The sequence below is a fragment of the Phyllosticta citribraziliensis genome (assembly GCF_038025025.1).
Source record: "Phyllosticta citribraziliensis strain CPC 17464 chromosome Unknown J3D65scaffold_10, whole genome shotgun sequence".
Classification (NCBI taxonomy): domain Eukaryota; kingdom Fungi; phylum Ascomycota; class Dothideomycetes; order Botryosphaeriales; family Phyllostictaceae; genus Phyllosticta; species Phyllosticta citribraziliensis.
The window spans coordinates 738221-752561 of record NW_027117347.1 but is presented as its reverse complement, the minus strand read 5'-3'; the positions used below and the strand labels follow the sequence as shown (position 1 = coordinate 752561).

The following is a 14341-nucleotide window of genomic DNA, read 5'->3' as shown; positions in this document are numbered from 1 at the left end:
AGGCATTGGAAAGGGACGAGAAGGCGAGACTGGGAGGCCACATGGGACAAAGTCCAAGATATCTCCGAGACGAGGCGAAGGATCGCAGTAGCCGGCTTACTGGGAGCCCAAATTAAAAATGGTCAAGGAAGCCAGAAGAAAACGGCGGGACCTCCCGCTTAGCTTCCGCTGTCAGACGTTGCCAAGTTGGTGGTGCCTGGTAAGTTTGTTTCATCTTTGGCATCTCATGCTGTCCGACTTTCGCTCTCGACATGGACCATGTTGGACCGAGTTTTGGCCGCAGGGCTTGCGTTTGTATGAGGGCGTCGCGTGTGGCGTGCTCCCTGAAAGCCATTTGCCAATATGACGCAGACGTGAGGATGGGAGCGCGGGCAGCAGCAGTGATGTAAACAGAGGAGCCTCGAGTCCTCGAGTTCCGACCTGTTGCATGTTTCGTGTCGCGTCGGGCGTAGGCTTTGTGCGAGCGCTTGGCGCAGCCAGTCGGGTCGAATTCACGGTTCCTGGATGAATTGCTGTACTGTAAGCTTTCGGATGGGAGTTGTGCAAGGACAAGGCTGTTTCAAAGACTGAGGTCGAGTCGGCGGTGATGCACAAGCCGGACAGGGTCCAAAGGTCGAGCGGGATGCAGCGGGCAACCCCGCGTTTGCAGGTTGTCGATGCTGCACGGAGCGGCAGGATCCAGAGAGTTGAAGCTGGAGGAAGTCGAGAGGCATGTGATTCGCGTAAGAGGTCGATGTCGAGGCAGGCTGTGTAGGCAGTCGGTCATCGACAGATGTGCGGGGATCCGGGACGACAGCCAAGCGGCGGGTGTGGAGCTCGAGGTGCAGCGCTGACACGAGCAGGTAAGGTATGTAGGTAGCTACATGCAGTTGAAGAAAGGCCGGCGGCAGGGCAGCTTATCAACGGCATTGAGCGACGGGAGGCAGAGTGCAGTGCATTGTGCGAGGGGACGAGTATTGGGTTGTATCGATTGGGTGTAGCGTGGGCTGGCGGCGCTGAGACTGAGACCCGGACAGGCCAGAAGGAAGTGAAGCTGGCAACAGAAGCCAAAGTATGGGCCTGAGGTACTGCCCATGACATGGTGACCCTCAAGGTGTCCAAGCCGTGCCCGGTCGGCCGGGTCGTTTTGCTGTGATGGTCTCCAGAGCATGCGCTTCCGCTTCCGACTGGCAAAGCCTCTATTGATTATCCCTGTCCCACCTTGGAGCTGCATTGGTTTGACGGTTGGGTTCACTTTCTTTTGTGCTGCTGCGCCTATAGACCCGCGAGGCCCCGCGACTGGAGTCGTCCTCCTCTTCCTCTCCGTCGTCGTCGTCGTTGTTGTTGGTTTCTTGTGCCGTTGTTCTCTCTTCGTTGCGTCCACTCTGCCGCAGCATCATCCAAGGTCGGTCCCCACCACCTCAGTCAATCAGTCAATCAATGGCCCCGTCGGTCCCATGCCGTCCACCAAGGTGCCCGTCGCAGAGCCGCAGAGCGCTCATCCCTCGTGGTTGGGGGGGTGTGTCGTCGCCCATGGCGCGCCGGGCGGCAGAGCTGCGGGACTTGGCCGACGGGCCTGGTTGAACCTGCAGCTTCCTTTCCCACTCCCGTCCATGTCCCGTCAGCTCCCAAGCCCATCACTCAGCACTTCCACTCATATCCCACACCACCTCTCCCATTCTCCACAAGCGAGCTCTCCCCGACGCCCTATAAAGCCCCGTCCGCCGAGCTCCGTCCGCCATGGACACTACCACTACTGACACCGCATACACCACCCAGCGCGATCAATCTCGCTCGCCGCGTCGTCGATCGCGAAGCCCTCGTCGCAGCCGTCGCTCATACTCGCCGCGCAGCCGCTCTCGTAGCCGCGACGACTACCGCCGTAGCGACCGTCGCTCGCGCTCGCCCATTGCCGGCGCTCAGTCTCAGCAGGGTTCCTACTCTCAGGCTCGCGGTGCTGCGCCCTCTTCTCGCTCCTTCGACGACAAGGCCGTCGCCAAGGAACAAATGATGGCCTCATTGCGCGAGCAGTCCCAGCAGGACCGCCGCGTCTACGTGGGCAACCTTTCCTATGATGTCAAATGGCATCATCTCAAAGATTTCATGCGACAGGGTAAGCCCCAACACCCCCTCCCCAAACATTGCCCACCCCACGCTAACCGCCTCGCCCCCAACCAGCCGGAGAGGTCTTGTTTGCCGATGTGTTGCTACTTCCCAATGGAATGTCGAAGGTGGGCTGATTTGGCTGGTCTCTTTGGTTTCTCTTGGTATTTTGTGGACAATTGGATTGACGGATGGGACTGGTGCCCGAGGGTTCATGTAGGGATGCGGGTAAGTCAACCGGGCCCCCCCTCAACACTGCTCAAACCTAACCCGAACCAGGATCGTGGAGTATGCCACCAGGGAACAGGCACAAAATGCCGTCCAAACCCTTTCGAACCAAAACCTGATGGGACGTCTCGTCTACGTCCGTGAAGTGAGTCTACTTCCCCCCGAATGCGGCACAGTCACTGATACGAAGCGCCTGCAAAAGGATCGCGAGGCCGAGCCGCGCTTCACTGCTCCTCCCTCCGTCGGCCGCGGAGGCTTCGGCGGCATGGGCCGCGGTGGATTCGATGGCGCGTATGGCGGTGGTGGCGCTCCTGGCGGTTTTGGAGGCGGTGGACGCCAGCTCTACGTCTCCAACGTATGTTGCCCCCACCCCACGCGTTTTGCTAACTTGATAAGGGCTCGATTTGTTGACTCAATGCCATTAGCTCCCCTACAACGTTGGCTGGCAGGATCTCAAGGATTTGTTCCGCCAAGCTGGTGAGCAAGGCCCACGTTTTGTACAGTCGATTCATTTTGCTCATCCATCTTCAGCCCACACCGGTTCCGTAATCCGCGCCGACGTCCACCAGACTGCCGATGGCCGCATGAAGGGCTCTGGCATCGTTGTCTTCGAGACTCCCGATGATGCTCGCAACGCCATCCAGCAGTTTAACGGATACGATTGGCAAGGCCGCGCCCTTGAAGTCAAGGAGGACCGCTTTGCTGGCCCGCCTGGCTTTGGTCGGGGTGGATTCGGTGGCGGCTTTGGCCGTGGAGGATTCGGCGGTCGCGGAGGGTTTCCAGGCCGGGGCGGGTTCGGTGGATACGGCGGCGGTCGTGGAGGCTTCGGCGGCGGGTTCGGTGCTGGTGCTGCTCCTCCTGGTGGCATGGGTTATGACGCGAGCGTTCCCGCCGGTCCGCCCAACCCCTTCACCGACTATGCCACTGCCGGTGGTGAGAGGAGCAACGTCATTTACGTCCGCAACGTGAGTGCTGCTCGAGGCCGCTTCAGCATTGCATGCTAACAACAGCCAGCTTCCTTGGTCTACGAGCAACGAGGATCTCGTAGAACTCTTTACTACCATTGGAAAGGTCGAGCGCGCCGAAATTCAGTACGAGCCCAACGGTCGCTCGCGTGGTACCGGTGTCGTTGAGTTTGACTCGCCCGACAACGCCGAGACCGCCATTTGTAAGTCACTCGCAGGCCCGCAAAGCAGTCGCTTGTCTAACCCTCTTCATTAGCCAAATTTACTGGGTACCAGTACGGCGGCCGCCCGCTTGGCCTGTCCTTTGTCAAGTACAGCAACCTCAGCGGCCCCAGCGATGCCATGGACTCCGAAGCCACCGGTCTCACCCAGGACCAGATCATGTAAGGCCGCCAGCAGCCTTTCATCGTCTTCAGATCGTTTTGTCTTTCACTCATAGCGGAGGAGTGCATGATTCAGCCATTATTTGCGGAATGGCTTGCAGTCACGGGTCTCTTTTTCAGAGCCTTCCAACTTTGGGTTTGGGGAATCAAAGTGTTTGTTGATTTTCACGGCGGTCGACGAGACAACACAAAAGGCATTTCGGCGATGGATCAGGGCCTTGACCCGCAGGTTGAGGAGCCCATTGGGTTTTCTTTCCCCCCTCTTCTCTTTTCCTTGAGCTCCTTCTCTCGCTCTCCGACGTCACAATAAAAGGACAGTAGGCGGTTGAGGCATCATGTAGCTGTCACTCTTCACACATACACACTCAGATTGCAGATCCCCTCATCACATCTTCTCCCTTTTCCTCTGACGAGGTAGTCATAATCTTGAATCCAAAAGCGGCTTCTTTTCTTGTAAAGACACGATAGAAAAGTGACTTAAAAATGCTGCCACGAGTCGAGGCTCTGTTTTGAATAACGGCGAGGCGTGGTTTCGTTTCGAGCCCACATGGTTCAGGGCTGCCTCGGTCGGCATCGGCCAACCGGAACCGGCAACCGGGCTTAACCTACCTACCCCACGTGGGGTGAACGGGCGGGCGTGGAGCTAGCCATAGACCTCATCACATACCATCAACAAACGACCTCGTCGCGCCGTCGTTATTCCAATGTCTGCAGACTTCTGGGCCGGCTACCTTAGCGGAGCTGCAGGTATTCTCATTGGAAATCCGCTCGACCTGGTCAAGACTCGGCTGCAAGCTGGCCCTGCAGCACCGACCACCGCCGCCGGCACAACGCCCTCGTTTGCTAATTGGCATTCTGCTAGCAATTTTGTTAGAGGTAATTGGAGCTTCCTTAAATTTCTTTGATTGCTGCTTTTTGAATTACTGTCTGAATATGGGGAAGTCTCCTGAAGAGGATTGGAACCATTTCTGTTTCTGCGGTTGTTGTACAGGCAAGTACCTGCGTCAGCCACATAGACGCCAAAGACTATAGGCCGGCAGCGTGTGGTTTCCTAGACTTCAAACGCTTGTTTTCTATCTCCCCCTTGCTCTAGATGCCTTTTCTTGTACTCTTCCAGCAACTGTTTACTAAATCTTTAACTTGGACAACATCTTTCAAAGCTCACCACGCCCTCCCACTATCCCCACATCGCTACCACATCACTACTCTGATTCAACTCCCAAATCTAGCGCTCCCAGACCAACCCAAATACTCACCTTCTTCCCAGGCATCCCCGCCCCCGTCCTCGGCTACGGCGCCCTCAACGCGCTCCTCTTCGTCTCTTACAACCGCACGCTCCTGCTCCTGGGCGAACCCGACCCCACCTCGCAATCATCGCCCAACGCCCTCGGCAAAGTCTTCCTCGCCGGCGCCGTCGGCGGCGTTGCTACCTTTGTCGTCTCGGCGCCGACGGAGCTTGTCAAGTGTCGCGCGCAGGTGTACGATCCCTTGTCTGGCATTGCTGCCGCCGGTGGTGGTGCTGGCGGCGGTGGTGGTGGTGTCAGCTCGTGGGCTGTGGCGAGAGAGACGTGGCGGGCTGAGGGCTTGAGGGGGTTTTATCGCGGTGGTGTTGTTACGGCTGTTAGAGATGCTGTTGGTTATGCTTTTTAGTGAGTACTTTTCCCTTTTTTCATGGGTGTGTGATTGCCGTCGATTGTTGCATCTATCTTTTATGAGAGCTATCGGATCTAAGTGCACTTGAAGCGGTCTATCTTGATGCTTCGTCCAACGGCGGTAGTCTTTGTCTTGCAGACACTGTGGCACTTGACGGTTGAATTTTACATTTTCGAGCATTGTCCTCGTTAGTACCTTGGGATGAGAGTGGAAACCACAAAGCTTGCACTGAGCGTCAAGCGCGTCTGAAGAAAGTCGTTCCACTCCATTACTATCGCAAACTTCCACCAAGTCACGCGCTTCTAGTGTAGTTGCATCGCGAGGATAGGCTCAATTCACCATATCCAACGACACTGGCCTTTTGAAGGCCAGCCAGCTTCAACAACATGGAGCGTCTGACCTCAACATCTCCAATCATCCACTCACCACTGTCGACCAAACTGTCTCACAAGCAACCCACAAACTCAATGCTAACAGACACCCTTTCCCTCTCCTAGCTTCTGGTCCTACGAGCTCTGCAAACGAACTTTTGCCTCGTCTTCCTCCTCCTCGTCCGCCTCCTCATCAACGCCCACCGTCGAAGACTCGCCCGCAACAGTGCTGCTGTGCGGTGGTCTCGCCGGCGTCGTCACATGGGCGTCTATCTTCCCGCTAGGTCAGCAATTCCCATCTACTTACCTGCCTACTCTCAACAATCCCGTTGTCCCTTTTCCTTTCCGTCCCCGGGCCTTAAAGGGGTTTACTAGGTCCCGCTGAACCGAAGGATGACTGACTGATTCAACGCCGAAACAGACGTCATCAAAACCCGCGTCCAGACACAACCAGCACTGCACCGCGCCGTCGCCGCAGACAGCCTGGCAACGGGGCTTCCACCACCAGGCGTCGCTTGCAATCGCTCCTCGCCTGCCACCGCAGCAACCAGTAACCCCAGCGAACGCTCGCGACTCCTGCACTCCTCCGCCGCCACCGCCACGTCTCCACCCCCTCCTTCTTCCTCAACTCATCCAGCTCCTCACGCCCACGCGTCAGTCCCGCAAACGCACACGCAGCCACGAGGCGCCTGGGCGATCGCTAAATCGGCGTACGCGAACGAGGGCGCGGCCGTGTTTTTCCGCGGCTTGGGCGTGTGCAGTGTGCGCGCTTTCGTGGTCAATGCTGTGCAGTGGGCCGTGTATGAGTGGGTGATGCGGGTGCTTGTGCCTCGGCAGGGGGCAAACGAGGGGAAAGGGGGTCTGGGGGAGGAGTGAGTAGGAAGCAAGAAGGAAGAGAGGGAGACGGCGAGAGGGATCTGTACACATGATAGTCTCCGAATACGCTGATTTTTTTTTTATTTCGCTAGACAGTGTGGAGTAGCGGCGTCTCATAAAGAGGAGGAAATTCTTTTTTTGTATACACTCCGGCTCCGGCTGCAGACGAGAAAAAAACGAAAAGATGGACATCTCCAACGAGCCCTAAAAGCCATAATGATGGATGAGAGAGAGAAGATGGACAGAGTAATGTGATGATGATGATGATGCCCGGCAGTGTGTATGCCCACTCTATGACGTGCTATTGTACAAGAGGTATCAAACGGGAGGTTCGGAAATTTTTGATGATGAGAGTTGAAATGAACAACAGCTAGATGTGTGTCATCGTCATCAACAGCAACAGTAACAGCAACAAGAGCGGAGCAGCGGACCCGAGTCTCTACTTCCTGCGCTTCATGACCTTGGTGCACATTTCGACAAGGCCGTCCTTGGCCTCGCTCGCGGGGAAGAAGCTAATGGCTTCGATGGCGCTGTCGACGTATTGCTGCGCCAGGGCGCGCGTCTGCTCGAGCCCAGTACTGCGGCCAACGAGCTCTCGAGCCTATGACGAAAATTAGCCAAATGCGGGGGAAAGGGGTCAAAGGATTCCAGGGTCCCGTCCAAACAACAAAAAGGCTGGACTGACCTTCAAAACATCTCCTGGCTCTGCAAACTTCCTCCCAACCAGCTTGCCTAGCGCAGCATTGTCCTTCCACGCAAACAGCAGCGGCGCCGTCGCCAGGCCCAGCTCTAGGTCCGCGCCGGCGGGCTTTCCGAGCTCATCGGCCGACACCGTGTAGTCCAGCATGTCGTCGACCAACTGGAACGCCAGGCCCAGGTTCTTGCCGTACTGGTACGAAGCTTCCACCACTTCTGGAGTGCTGCCGCCCAGGATTGCGGCCGCGCGGCACGACTTGCTGATCAAGCTCGCCGACTTGAGGTACGTCTTTTGCAGATAATAGGTGACCGTGTCCTCGGTCCACACGGGGTGCTTCTCGTCCTTGGCCGTATTCTTGAGCTGCATAAACTCGCCCTCGACCAGATTGGCAATGACGGTCGCCAAAAGCTCCGTCACGGCCGGGTCGCGCAGCCTCGCCAGCGCCACCGATGCCCTTCCCAACAGGAAATCTCCAGCCAGAACCGCCATCTTGTTTCCGAATTCGATGTTTGCAGACGGCGCGGATCGCCGGGCGAGCGAGTGGTCGATGACATCGTCGTGGAGCAGCGAGGCAGTGTGGATGAGCTCCGTGATTTCGGCCAGTCGCCGTTGCGAAGGCAGGATGTCGGATTCTTCAGCGCCTCCATTCTCTTGTGGCTGCGACGTGAGGGGCGCGTATTCCGGCGCAGAAGGGTTCTCGTCGACCAGGATATTCGAAGGCGCTATGGGGCTGTTTATAGGCGGCGAAGGCGAGGCGCGAGCGGGTTTGGGCGTTAATGCGGTGGCGCGCGACATGAGCAGGACGAGCATGGGCCGCACGTATTTGCCTTCGGATTGGGTGTAGTATTTGGCTACAGTATCAAGCATTGGGTGCCCAGAGCCCAGAAGCTGACGTATATTGCCAGTCAGGAACTTCATCTCCTTCGCCACGCTGCGCAACGGGTCAACAGCAATGGGGGACGCGGGATCTGGACCATTGTTGAAGTAGTTCTGCGCCGCCGAAACGGCTGCCGCCCAGTTGGACTGTTCCCGCCGCCTCGAAGGGTGAAAATAGAGAGATGTGGAAGGAAAGGAAGAGGACTTGGTCGAGGGCGAGCGAAGACATCTTGAGCAAAGAGATGTTCGCGGACGGTGTGCGGCAAAAGATGTCGCGCGGGCCACGGCCGGCGAGGTTAATGTCCGGCCTGCCATTCTTTTTGCTGCACCGTCCGGAATTGAGGATCCTGGGGAAACTTGGCAGCAGGATAGGACCTGGGGAGGCAAAGAATCGAAGTTCAGATCGAGGGTCTGGGAAAAGCGTTGACGCGATGACGGCGCTGTTCGGAAAATCCACTACCAGGGATCTGCGCCAAGCGACGGCCAGCCCAGGGCACTCCAGCCAGCTGTGACCTCGCCGCCGCGACACAACTCCACCTTGTGCATCTCCAGCTCCCCAACAACAACTCGTCGCCATGGTTTTGTTGACCATGACACCCGCCACCGTGGCGGCTGTCCACAAGTGTTTTGACCTGGCAGATGCGGAGCAAATGACCAAGCTCCAGCCGCCATCCGAGCCGTCGCTGTCGGACCCAGAGCTTGGAAAGCCCATATCCCATGGCCAACTAATTGACGTATCAGAGTTTCTCAAAGCCCGCTTGAACACGCCAGATGACAACAATGATCGGCCGATAGATGAAGCCCAGAATCAATACCAATTCCACCTGAATGAACTCCTTCGCGGTTCTCGAGTGTACATTCCTCCACCGAAGCCAAAGCCCGAGCCTGTGAGTCTGCTGCCGGAGCGCTGTCGTGCCGCTGCTGACAACCTTTGAAGAGCAATGAATACAAGCAGCTCATGGCGCGCCTGCGTCGCGACGAGGAGGCTCGCGCCTACGAGCGCATGCTCAATCCGCCTCCACCCACCGAGACTTACGCGCAACGCTTCTCCAATGCCGCTCCTTACCCTTCTGCTATTTCCCCTGCCGACCTCATGAAAGACGAAGATGACGAAGTCACTTACGCCGATATCAACCGCCAGCTCGCCCTCATCATCAACGTACTCGTCTCAATCATAGCCTGCAGTGTAGCAATATGGATGGCAGCGCGGTACTGGAGCACGCCTCAGAGGCTGGCATTGAGCATGACTGGCAGTGGTGTCGTCGCCTTTGCAGAAGTTGCAATCTACATGGGTTACCTGCGGCGAGTGAAGGAGGCAAAGGGCGAAGAGAAGAAGAAGGTGGAAAGGAAGGAGATCTCCGAGACGTGGGTGATTGAGAGAAGTAGCGAGCTCAAAGTCGACACTGAAAAGAAGCATGCTGGCGCGGTTGAAATAGACGGCGTCGATCAGTTGAGGAAACGAGACGTGAAGAGCCAACCAGGCAACTAGAATAAAAGAGCAAAGCAAAAAATGAGAAAGACTTCAAGCCAAACCGCCAAACCTCACACCCGGTTTTCGTCTCCAAAACGCTCAAGAACTCGGATCAGCGCCGGGATATCAATATGGAACCCAATGCCAAAAACTTTGAGACGAGATGTCGGATGCTCCCTGGGAATGAATCGAGGTAGCCCCTGACGCGCTCATTCGTCGGACTTTCGTAGTCGTCGTCGCCGGCCGTCATGAATAAGGATAATTTACTAGAGGTTTGTCAGGTCGGATATCCTCGGCTCCTCGAACGTTGGCTTACCGTGAGCAGCGATTTGTCCTGCTTGCTGCAAGTTTCCACTACAACCTCTGGCCCGTAACCTTGGTCCAGCCGTTGGCCAAGCTTTCCGCCATGAAGGCCTCCCATTCCATCTGCGTGGCGTACAGAGTCAGCAGCTGCCTCTTCTCGACCAGCCTGCCCGAGGCGAATCCCATCTCGTCGCGGTTGAAGATCAGGACTTCGGCGACGACGTGCTGGCTGGCATGCTGAATCTGCTGCCTCTGCGCCTTGCTGGGTCGGCCTGCCGGAACGTGGTGGCGGCGGGTCGCAGTCCAGACGCTCATGGCCTCGGGGTCATCGACGCGTTCTCCGTTCTGAATGCTGCGGCCAACAGCGAACACGAGGGGCTCTGTTCCGTCGACCTCCTGGGGAACGGCAGGGTCGCCGGCTGACGGTGTCGATGGTGTCGATGGCTGGTGTCCTGGAGTCGCAGCGCGTGCTGACTGGTTATCGACGTCGATGGGACCAGGGGTGAGGAGGAGGTTGAAACCTTCACCCTGGTGCTTGCGCTTGTGCGAAGCCTCGTCGATCTCAGTTGGACTGGCGGTCTCGACGCGAAGAGTGGTTCTTGGGCTCAAGAGGATGGCCCTGCGTGATCCGCGTCTCCACATCGACGACCCGTGGCTGACCCTGGAATCATCTGTCAGTAAGCTGCTTTGGTGTTAGGGGTGGCCATAGATCATGATCTTACAGAGCCATCAGTCTACCCATCGGTCCTGTCGTCTTGCCCGGCATCCTTTCTGATTGCGAATTGGAGGTGAAGGTGTTGGATGCGTTTGAATTGAACCCGGATTTCGGTCGGCAGTGTGAGAGATTTGGATGCGTTTTCTGAACGTAGAAGAAGAGCTTGAAGGGCGAATGGTGATCTTGAAGGCTTGAAGTGTTGAAGTTGAAGGGGGGAGAAAATTATCCACGGAAGATTTATAGTCATGTTGAGTTCACTACAGAATTTCACAAGAGACAAGTCCATGAAGTGACATTGTGCTCCTGAGAAAAGTGAGTTGAAGCTGAATATTGTAACGCCGTGAAAAGTGTACTGAAGAGCAGGCGCGGCGTTTTCGCTTCATTTCGCGCAAAGTACTTGAATCATTCGGCGCGCCAAATTCGCATGGACTGAAGCGAATGTAGGCTATTTAGCGGACGTGATAGAACGTACCCGCAATCATTCACTGCCAGCAAAAGGTTCGCAATTTACATGGACTGAAGCGAATACTCTGTCGCAGCTTTCGCTCAACAGGCGCCTGGCATGCATTTTCGAGGTTCGGCTAAGGCAGCATCTTCATGAACCCTAAGGTTGGACTTCAATGACTGGACTCACAGACAGCGCATGATTGAACGTGAGTTGGCACATGCCAGCGTAGGTCAAATTTCCTCGACAGAGACTTGAAAATGACCAGTGCTGTGGGAGTGGCAGAAGCAAGCATTATGATCCGAGGAAAAGGTGCGTTGACCGCGAATCAAGTCGATTTTGTGCTTTGAGAATCAGTAGAGCTGACAGCACTTTGTAACAGTCGTATCACTTTCAAAGACTGCTCTTTCGACGTTACCTGACGACATCTGCGATGTTCGAGTTGAGACGAGCGCCCTGGATGCCCGAGTTGCGGCGACGGCGTGGGGCGGCTGAGGTAGAAGCTAGGGCCAGCCAACCTAACTCCCCCACGCCCAGCGGCGGACCGCGAAGCCTATCCAAAAGTTTCAATCAACCTCCAGCCATTCCTCCTCTCACCCACACGCCTTCGGGTCGCATCCTTACCCTCGACACCCATTGCAAAGGAACCTTCATCTCGCGTCCTTGCACGCACGTTCCCTAGCCGATCTTTCCACGTCCCTAGCCCCGTCACGGCTGTCGCGTGAAGCCTGAGACTCGTCGCGCTGGCACCAGTCGTCCATACTCCACCCATCCGATCACGCCCTGTCTCATCATGAGCGGCAACGTCCCCCAGCAAGGACCCTCGGGACCGACCCAGAACCGTCCTTTGCCTCCTGGCATTCGCGTCAACCAGATCCAGACGCTGCCTCATCTATCCGATGCCCAGAAAGCAACCTACACTCGAGGCGTTGCCAATCTGTACGACACGATAAGCCGGTCCGACAAGGACAGCACCGACTACAAAGCGGCGGTGACGAAGCTGTTTGAATTTACGAAACGAATGGGAAAGGAGGTTAATGAGTGGAAGGCCAAAAACCAACCCGGAGCTGCTCAACAACAGGGCGATCGTCCCCCGAGTCAAGGCGGACAGCCACAGGGACAACCACCTCAACAGCCGAACCAACAGCCCCCACAGCAGCAGCCATCGCAGCAGCCGCCGCCGCCGCCGCAGCAACAAGCACCGCAACAGGCTCCCCAACAGGCCCAAGGACATCCAGCGCCGCAACCAAATCAACCACAAGGCGCGCGCCCCCAGATTCCACCTAAGATCCTGCAACATGTTCAAAGTTTTCCGATCCAACTGCCCTCAGGAATGCCGCACGGAACCCCAGAAGCCGACAACAAAATAAAGGAGTTGCGGCAGACCTATCTGCAGATGCTCGCTAGGCAGGAGCAGGTTGCCTCTTCAATCAAGAGGATGCAACAGATCAGCGAAAACCCGAACAGGCAAGATCTCCCGGCCAACTTTGAGGCTCAGAAGAATCAGTTGCAAGCACAGTACCAAACTCTGGAAAGGAACGTTCAGGAGTTTAGAAACCAGCAAAACAACTGGAGGAACATGGCGCAGCAACAAGGATCACCGCAGCAACAAGTTCCTCAAGGAGGCCAGGCACATCAGGGAGCGCAGAATCAGCCAAACCAGCCAGGTCCGCAAAGGCAAACACCGCAACAACAACCACCCCCACCGCAGCAGACACCGGTTCCACAGGTAAAGCCCGAACCGAATACGCAGCCAAGCCAGCAGCAACATGCACAACCGCCTCATCCCCAGGCCCAGCAAACGCAAGCACCTGGACAAGCCAATCAGGCACAGCAACAGGCGCAACAGCATCAAACCATGCAAGGACCCGGCCCTCAGATGGCAAATAACGCGGCAATGGAAGCTGCGCGGCAGCAGCAGATGAATGCCAACCGCCCATCAATGAGTCCTGCGACCTCGGGGCCGCAACAACAGGGCCAGACGCAGCCTACATTTGCTCAAGGGGGAAACATGACGCCAGGACAGCAGGTACCCGGCCAGATTCCGCAGCAGCCTCAGCAGCAACAGCAGCAGCAACAGCAGAGCATGAACCCACAGCGACCACCACTGAATCCGCAGCAAGCGTCCCAAATGAACCAGATGCACCAAGGTTCGCCTCATCCACAGAGTGCGGGCGGTCCCATGCCGTTGACGCATGGGCAGGCCATGGGCGCTGCAGCACGGACTCACTCCGAGGCACGTGTTACGCCGCAAATACAGCAGCCAAATAACCAGAGCTACCCCATGGGCAATCGCGCCGGCAGCGAGCAAATGACCAACCCTAAAATGCCAATCCCCAAAAACCTTCCTCCACAACCACCACATCCAGTCAACATGGGACCCGCCAGACCTACCATGGGAGGACCCAGCAACGGCGCTCCAGGCATGCTCGGCCAGCCGGTCGTGTCTGCTCACCCACAATTCCACCTCGAAGGCGACGAGAGCCGCGTGCTCAGCAAGAAGAAGCTCGACGAACTTGTCCGGCAGGTTACGGGAGCGGGCGAGCTGCCCACGGGTGAGACTTTGGGACCTGAGGTTGAAGAGGTATGTCATTTGGCTGAGCCAACGCCCACTCACTAACGACGTCACAGGCGATGCTGCAGCTTGCCGACGATTTCCTTGACAACGTCGTCACGTCGGCTTGCAAGCTGGCGAAGCTGCGCGAGTCATCGCAGCTCGAGATTCGCGACATCCAATGCGTGCTCGAGCGCAACTACAACATCCGCATCCCCGGCTACGCGTCCGACGAGATTCGCACGGTGCGCAAGTTCCAGCCGGCTCCGGGCTGGACGCAAAAGATGAATGCAGTGCAGGCGGCCAAGGTCATGGGCGGCAAGACGGACTAGGCATTGGGGTTTTGATTGGCGCGAGGCATGACTTGGGAAAGGATTCTGGCGTTGGAGGCATGGGCGCGAGGTATGGAATCTCACCTTGAAGGATGGGCAAAAGAAGGTCTGGGGTCCGCGGACCTAGTGTTCAATTATTACAAGGTCCACATGCAGGTACTTCTTGGCCCTTGGCCCCCTGCGACGGACGCTCAATCGAGATGCATATTTGCTGCGGTTCTGGTCATGGTCATGGTCACGGTCACGGCCCCCAAAGTGCTGAGGCTCGGGCTTGACGAGGTTGGAAGGAGCTGACCGAGTGACTCCGTCGATGCCTACTTTTACCACCTCACCGCACGCTGGGGCTCAGCCTCGGCACTGATCACCTGCGAGCCTCACTGGGGAAGGCAC

The 14341-nt window shown here is 57.0% G+C and overlaps 7 protein-coding genes across 7 annotated transcripts; 5 read left to right on the top strand and 2 right to left on the bottom strand.

Moving 5' to 3' along the window:
• Window positions 1-1087: 1087 nt before the first annotated feature.
• Window positions 1088-2066, top strand: J3D65DRAFT_63558 (uncharacterized protein). The gene is made up of 2 exons (XM_066801329.1): window positions 1088-1599; window positions 1759-2066. Exons 1-2 carry the CDS (start codon window positions 1149-1151, stop codon window positions 1842-1844), a joined length of 537 nt encoding a protein of 178 aa, XP_066652403.1. The 5' UTR covers window positions 1088-1148; the 3' UTR covers window positions 1845-2066.
• A 107-nt stretch (window positions 2067-2173) lies between these two features.
• J3D65DRAFT_634040 (uncharacterized protein) lies at window positions 2174-4116 on the top strand. The gene is made up of 8 exons (XM_066801186.1): window positions 2174-2210; window positions 2303-2310; window positions 2362-2455; window positions 2513-2665; window positions 2736-2787; window positions 2842-3275; window positions 3325-3478; window positions 3532-4116. The coding sequence occupies exons 1-8, from the start codon at window positions 2202-2204 to the stop codon at window positions 3660-3662; spliced, it is 1035 nt and encodes a 344-aa protein (XP_066652402.1). The 5' UTR covers window positions 2174-2201; the 3' UTR covers window positions 3663-4116.
• Window positions 4117-4362: 246 nt separating this feature from the next.
• On the top strand, window positions 4363-6558 carry J3D65DRAFT_557906 (solute carrier family 25 protein; the record flags this gene model as incomplete). The annotated part of the gene is made up of 5 exons (XM_066797336.1): window positions 4363-4534; window positions 4926-5307; window positions 5809-5966; window positions 6104-6192; window positions 6361-6558. 5 exons carry the CDS (start codon window positions 4363-4365, stop codon window positions 6556-6558), a joined length of 999 nt encoding a protein of 332 aa, XP_066652401.1.
• Window positions 6559-6997: 439 nt separating this feature from the next.
• J3D65DRAFT_557687 (decaprenyl-diphosphate synthase subunit 1) lies at window positions 6998-8446 on the bottom strand (the record flags this gene model as incomplete). The annotated part of the gene is made up of 2 exons (XM_066797326.1): window positions 6998-7159; window positions 7244-8446. 2 exons carry the CDS (start codon window positions 8444-8446, stop codon window positions 6998-7000), a joined length of 1365 nt encoding a protein of 454 aa, XP_066652400.1.
• A 275-nt stretch (window positions 8447-8721) lies between these two features.
• Window positions 8722-9620, top strand: J3D65DRAFT_670253 (endoplasmic reticulum-based factor for assembly of V-ATPase-domain-containing protein; the record flags this gene model as incomplete). The annotated part of the gene is made up of 2 exons (XM_066803275.1): window positions 8722-9018; window positions 9069-9620. The coding sequence occupies 2 exons, from the start codon at window positions 8722-8724 to the stop codon at window positions 9618-9620; spliced, it is 849 nt and encodes a 282-aa protein (XP_066652399.1).
• A 336-nt stretch (window positions 9621-9956) lies between these two features.
• J3D65DRAFT_670252 (uncharacterized protein) lies at window positions 9957-11265 on the bottom strand (the record flags this gene model as incomplete). Its single annotated transcript, XM_066803274.1, has 2 exons — window positions 9957-10566; window positions 11255-11265. The coding sequence occupies 2 exons, from the start codon at window positions 11263-11265 to the stop codon at window positions 9957-9959; spliced, it is 621 nt and encodes a 206-aa protein (XP_066652398.1).
• Window positions 11266-11584: 319 nt separating this feature from the next.
• Window positions 11585-14156, top strand: J3D65DRAFT_63172 (transcription initiation factor TFIID subunit A-domain-containing protein). The gene is made up of 2 exons (XM_066800934.1): window positions 11585-13649; window positions 13697-14156. Exons 1-2 carry the CDS (start codon window positions 11859-11861, stop codon window positions 13949-13951), a joined length of 2046 nt encoding a protein of 681 aa, XP_066652397.1. The 5' UTR covers window positions 11585-11858; the 3' UTR covers window positions 13952-14156.
• The last annotated feature ends 185 nt before the right edge of the window (window positions 14157-14341 follow it).

Bases quoted from the DNA above. Each gene is read 5' to 3' on its own strand.
- J3D65DRAFT_63558 (XM_066801329.1), top strand. From the start codon at position 1,149: ATGCGCTTCCGCTTCCGACTGGCAAAGCCTCTATTGATTATCCCTGTC. The intron at 1,600-1,758 runs GTCAGCTCCCAA...TACACCACCCAG, and splicing joins CCCACTCCCGTCCATGTCCC to CGCGATCAATCTCGCTCGCC.
- J3D65DRAFT_63172 (XM_066800934.1), top strand. From the start codon at position 11,859: ATGAGCGGCAACGTCCCCCAGCAAGGACCCTCGGGACCGACCCAGAAC. The intron at 13,650-13,696 runs GTATGTCATTTG...ACGACGTCACAG, and splicing joins TGGGACCTGAGGTTGAAGAG to GCGATGCTGCAGCTTGCCGA.
- J3D65DRAFT_634040 (XM_066801186.1), top strand. The intron at 2,666-2,735 runs GTATGTTGCCCC...CAATGCCATTAG, and splicing joins GCCAGCTCTACGTCTCCAAC to CTCCCCTACAACGTTGGCTG. The intron at 3,276-3,324 runs GTGAGTGCTGCT...AACAACAGCCAG, and splicing joins ACGTCATTTACGTCCGCAAC to CTTCCTTGGTCTACGAGCAA.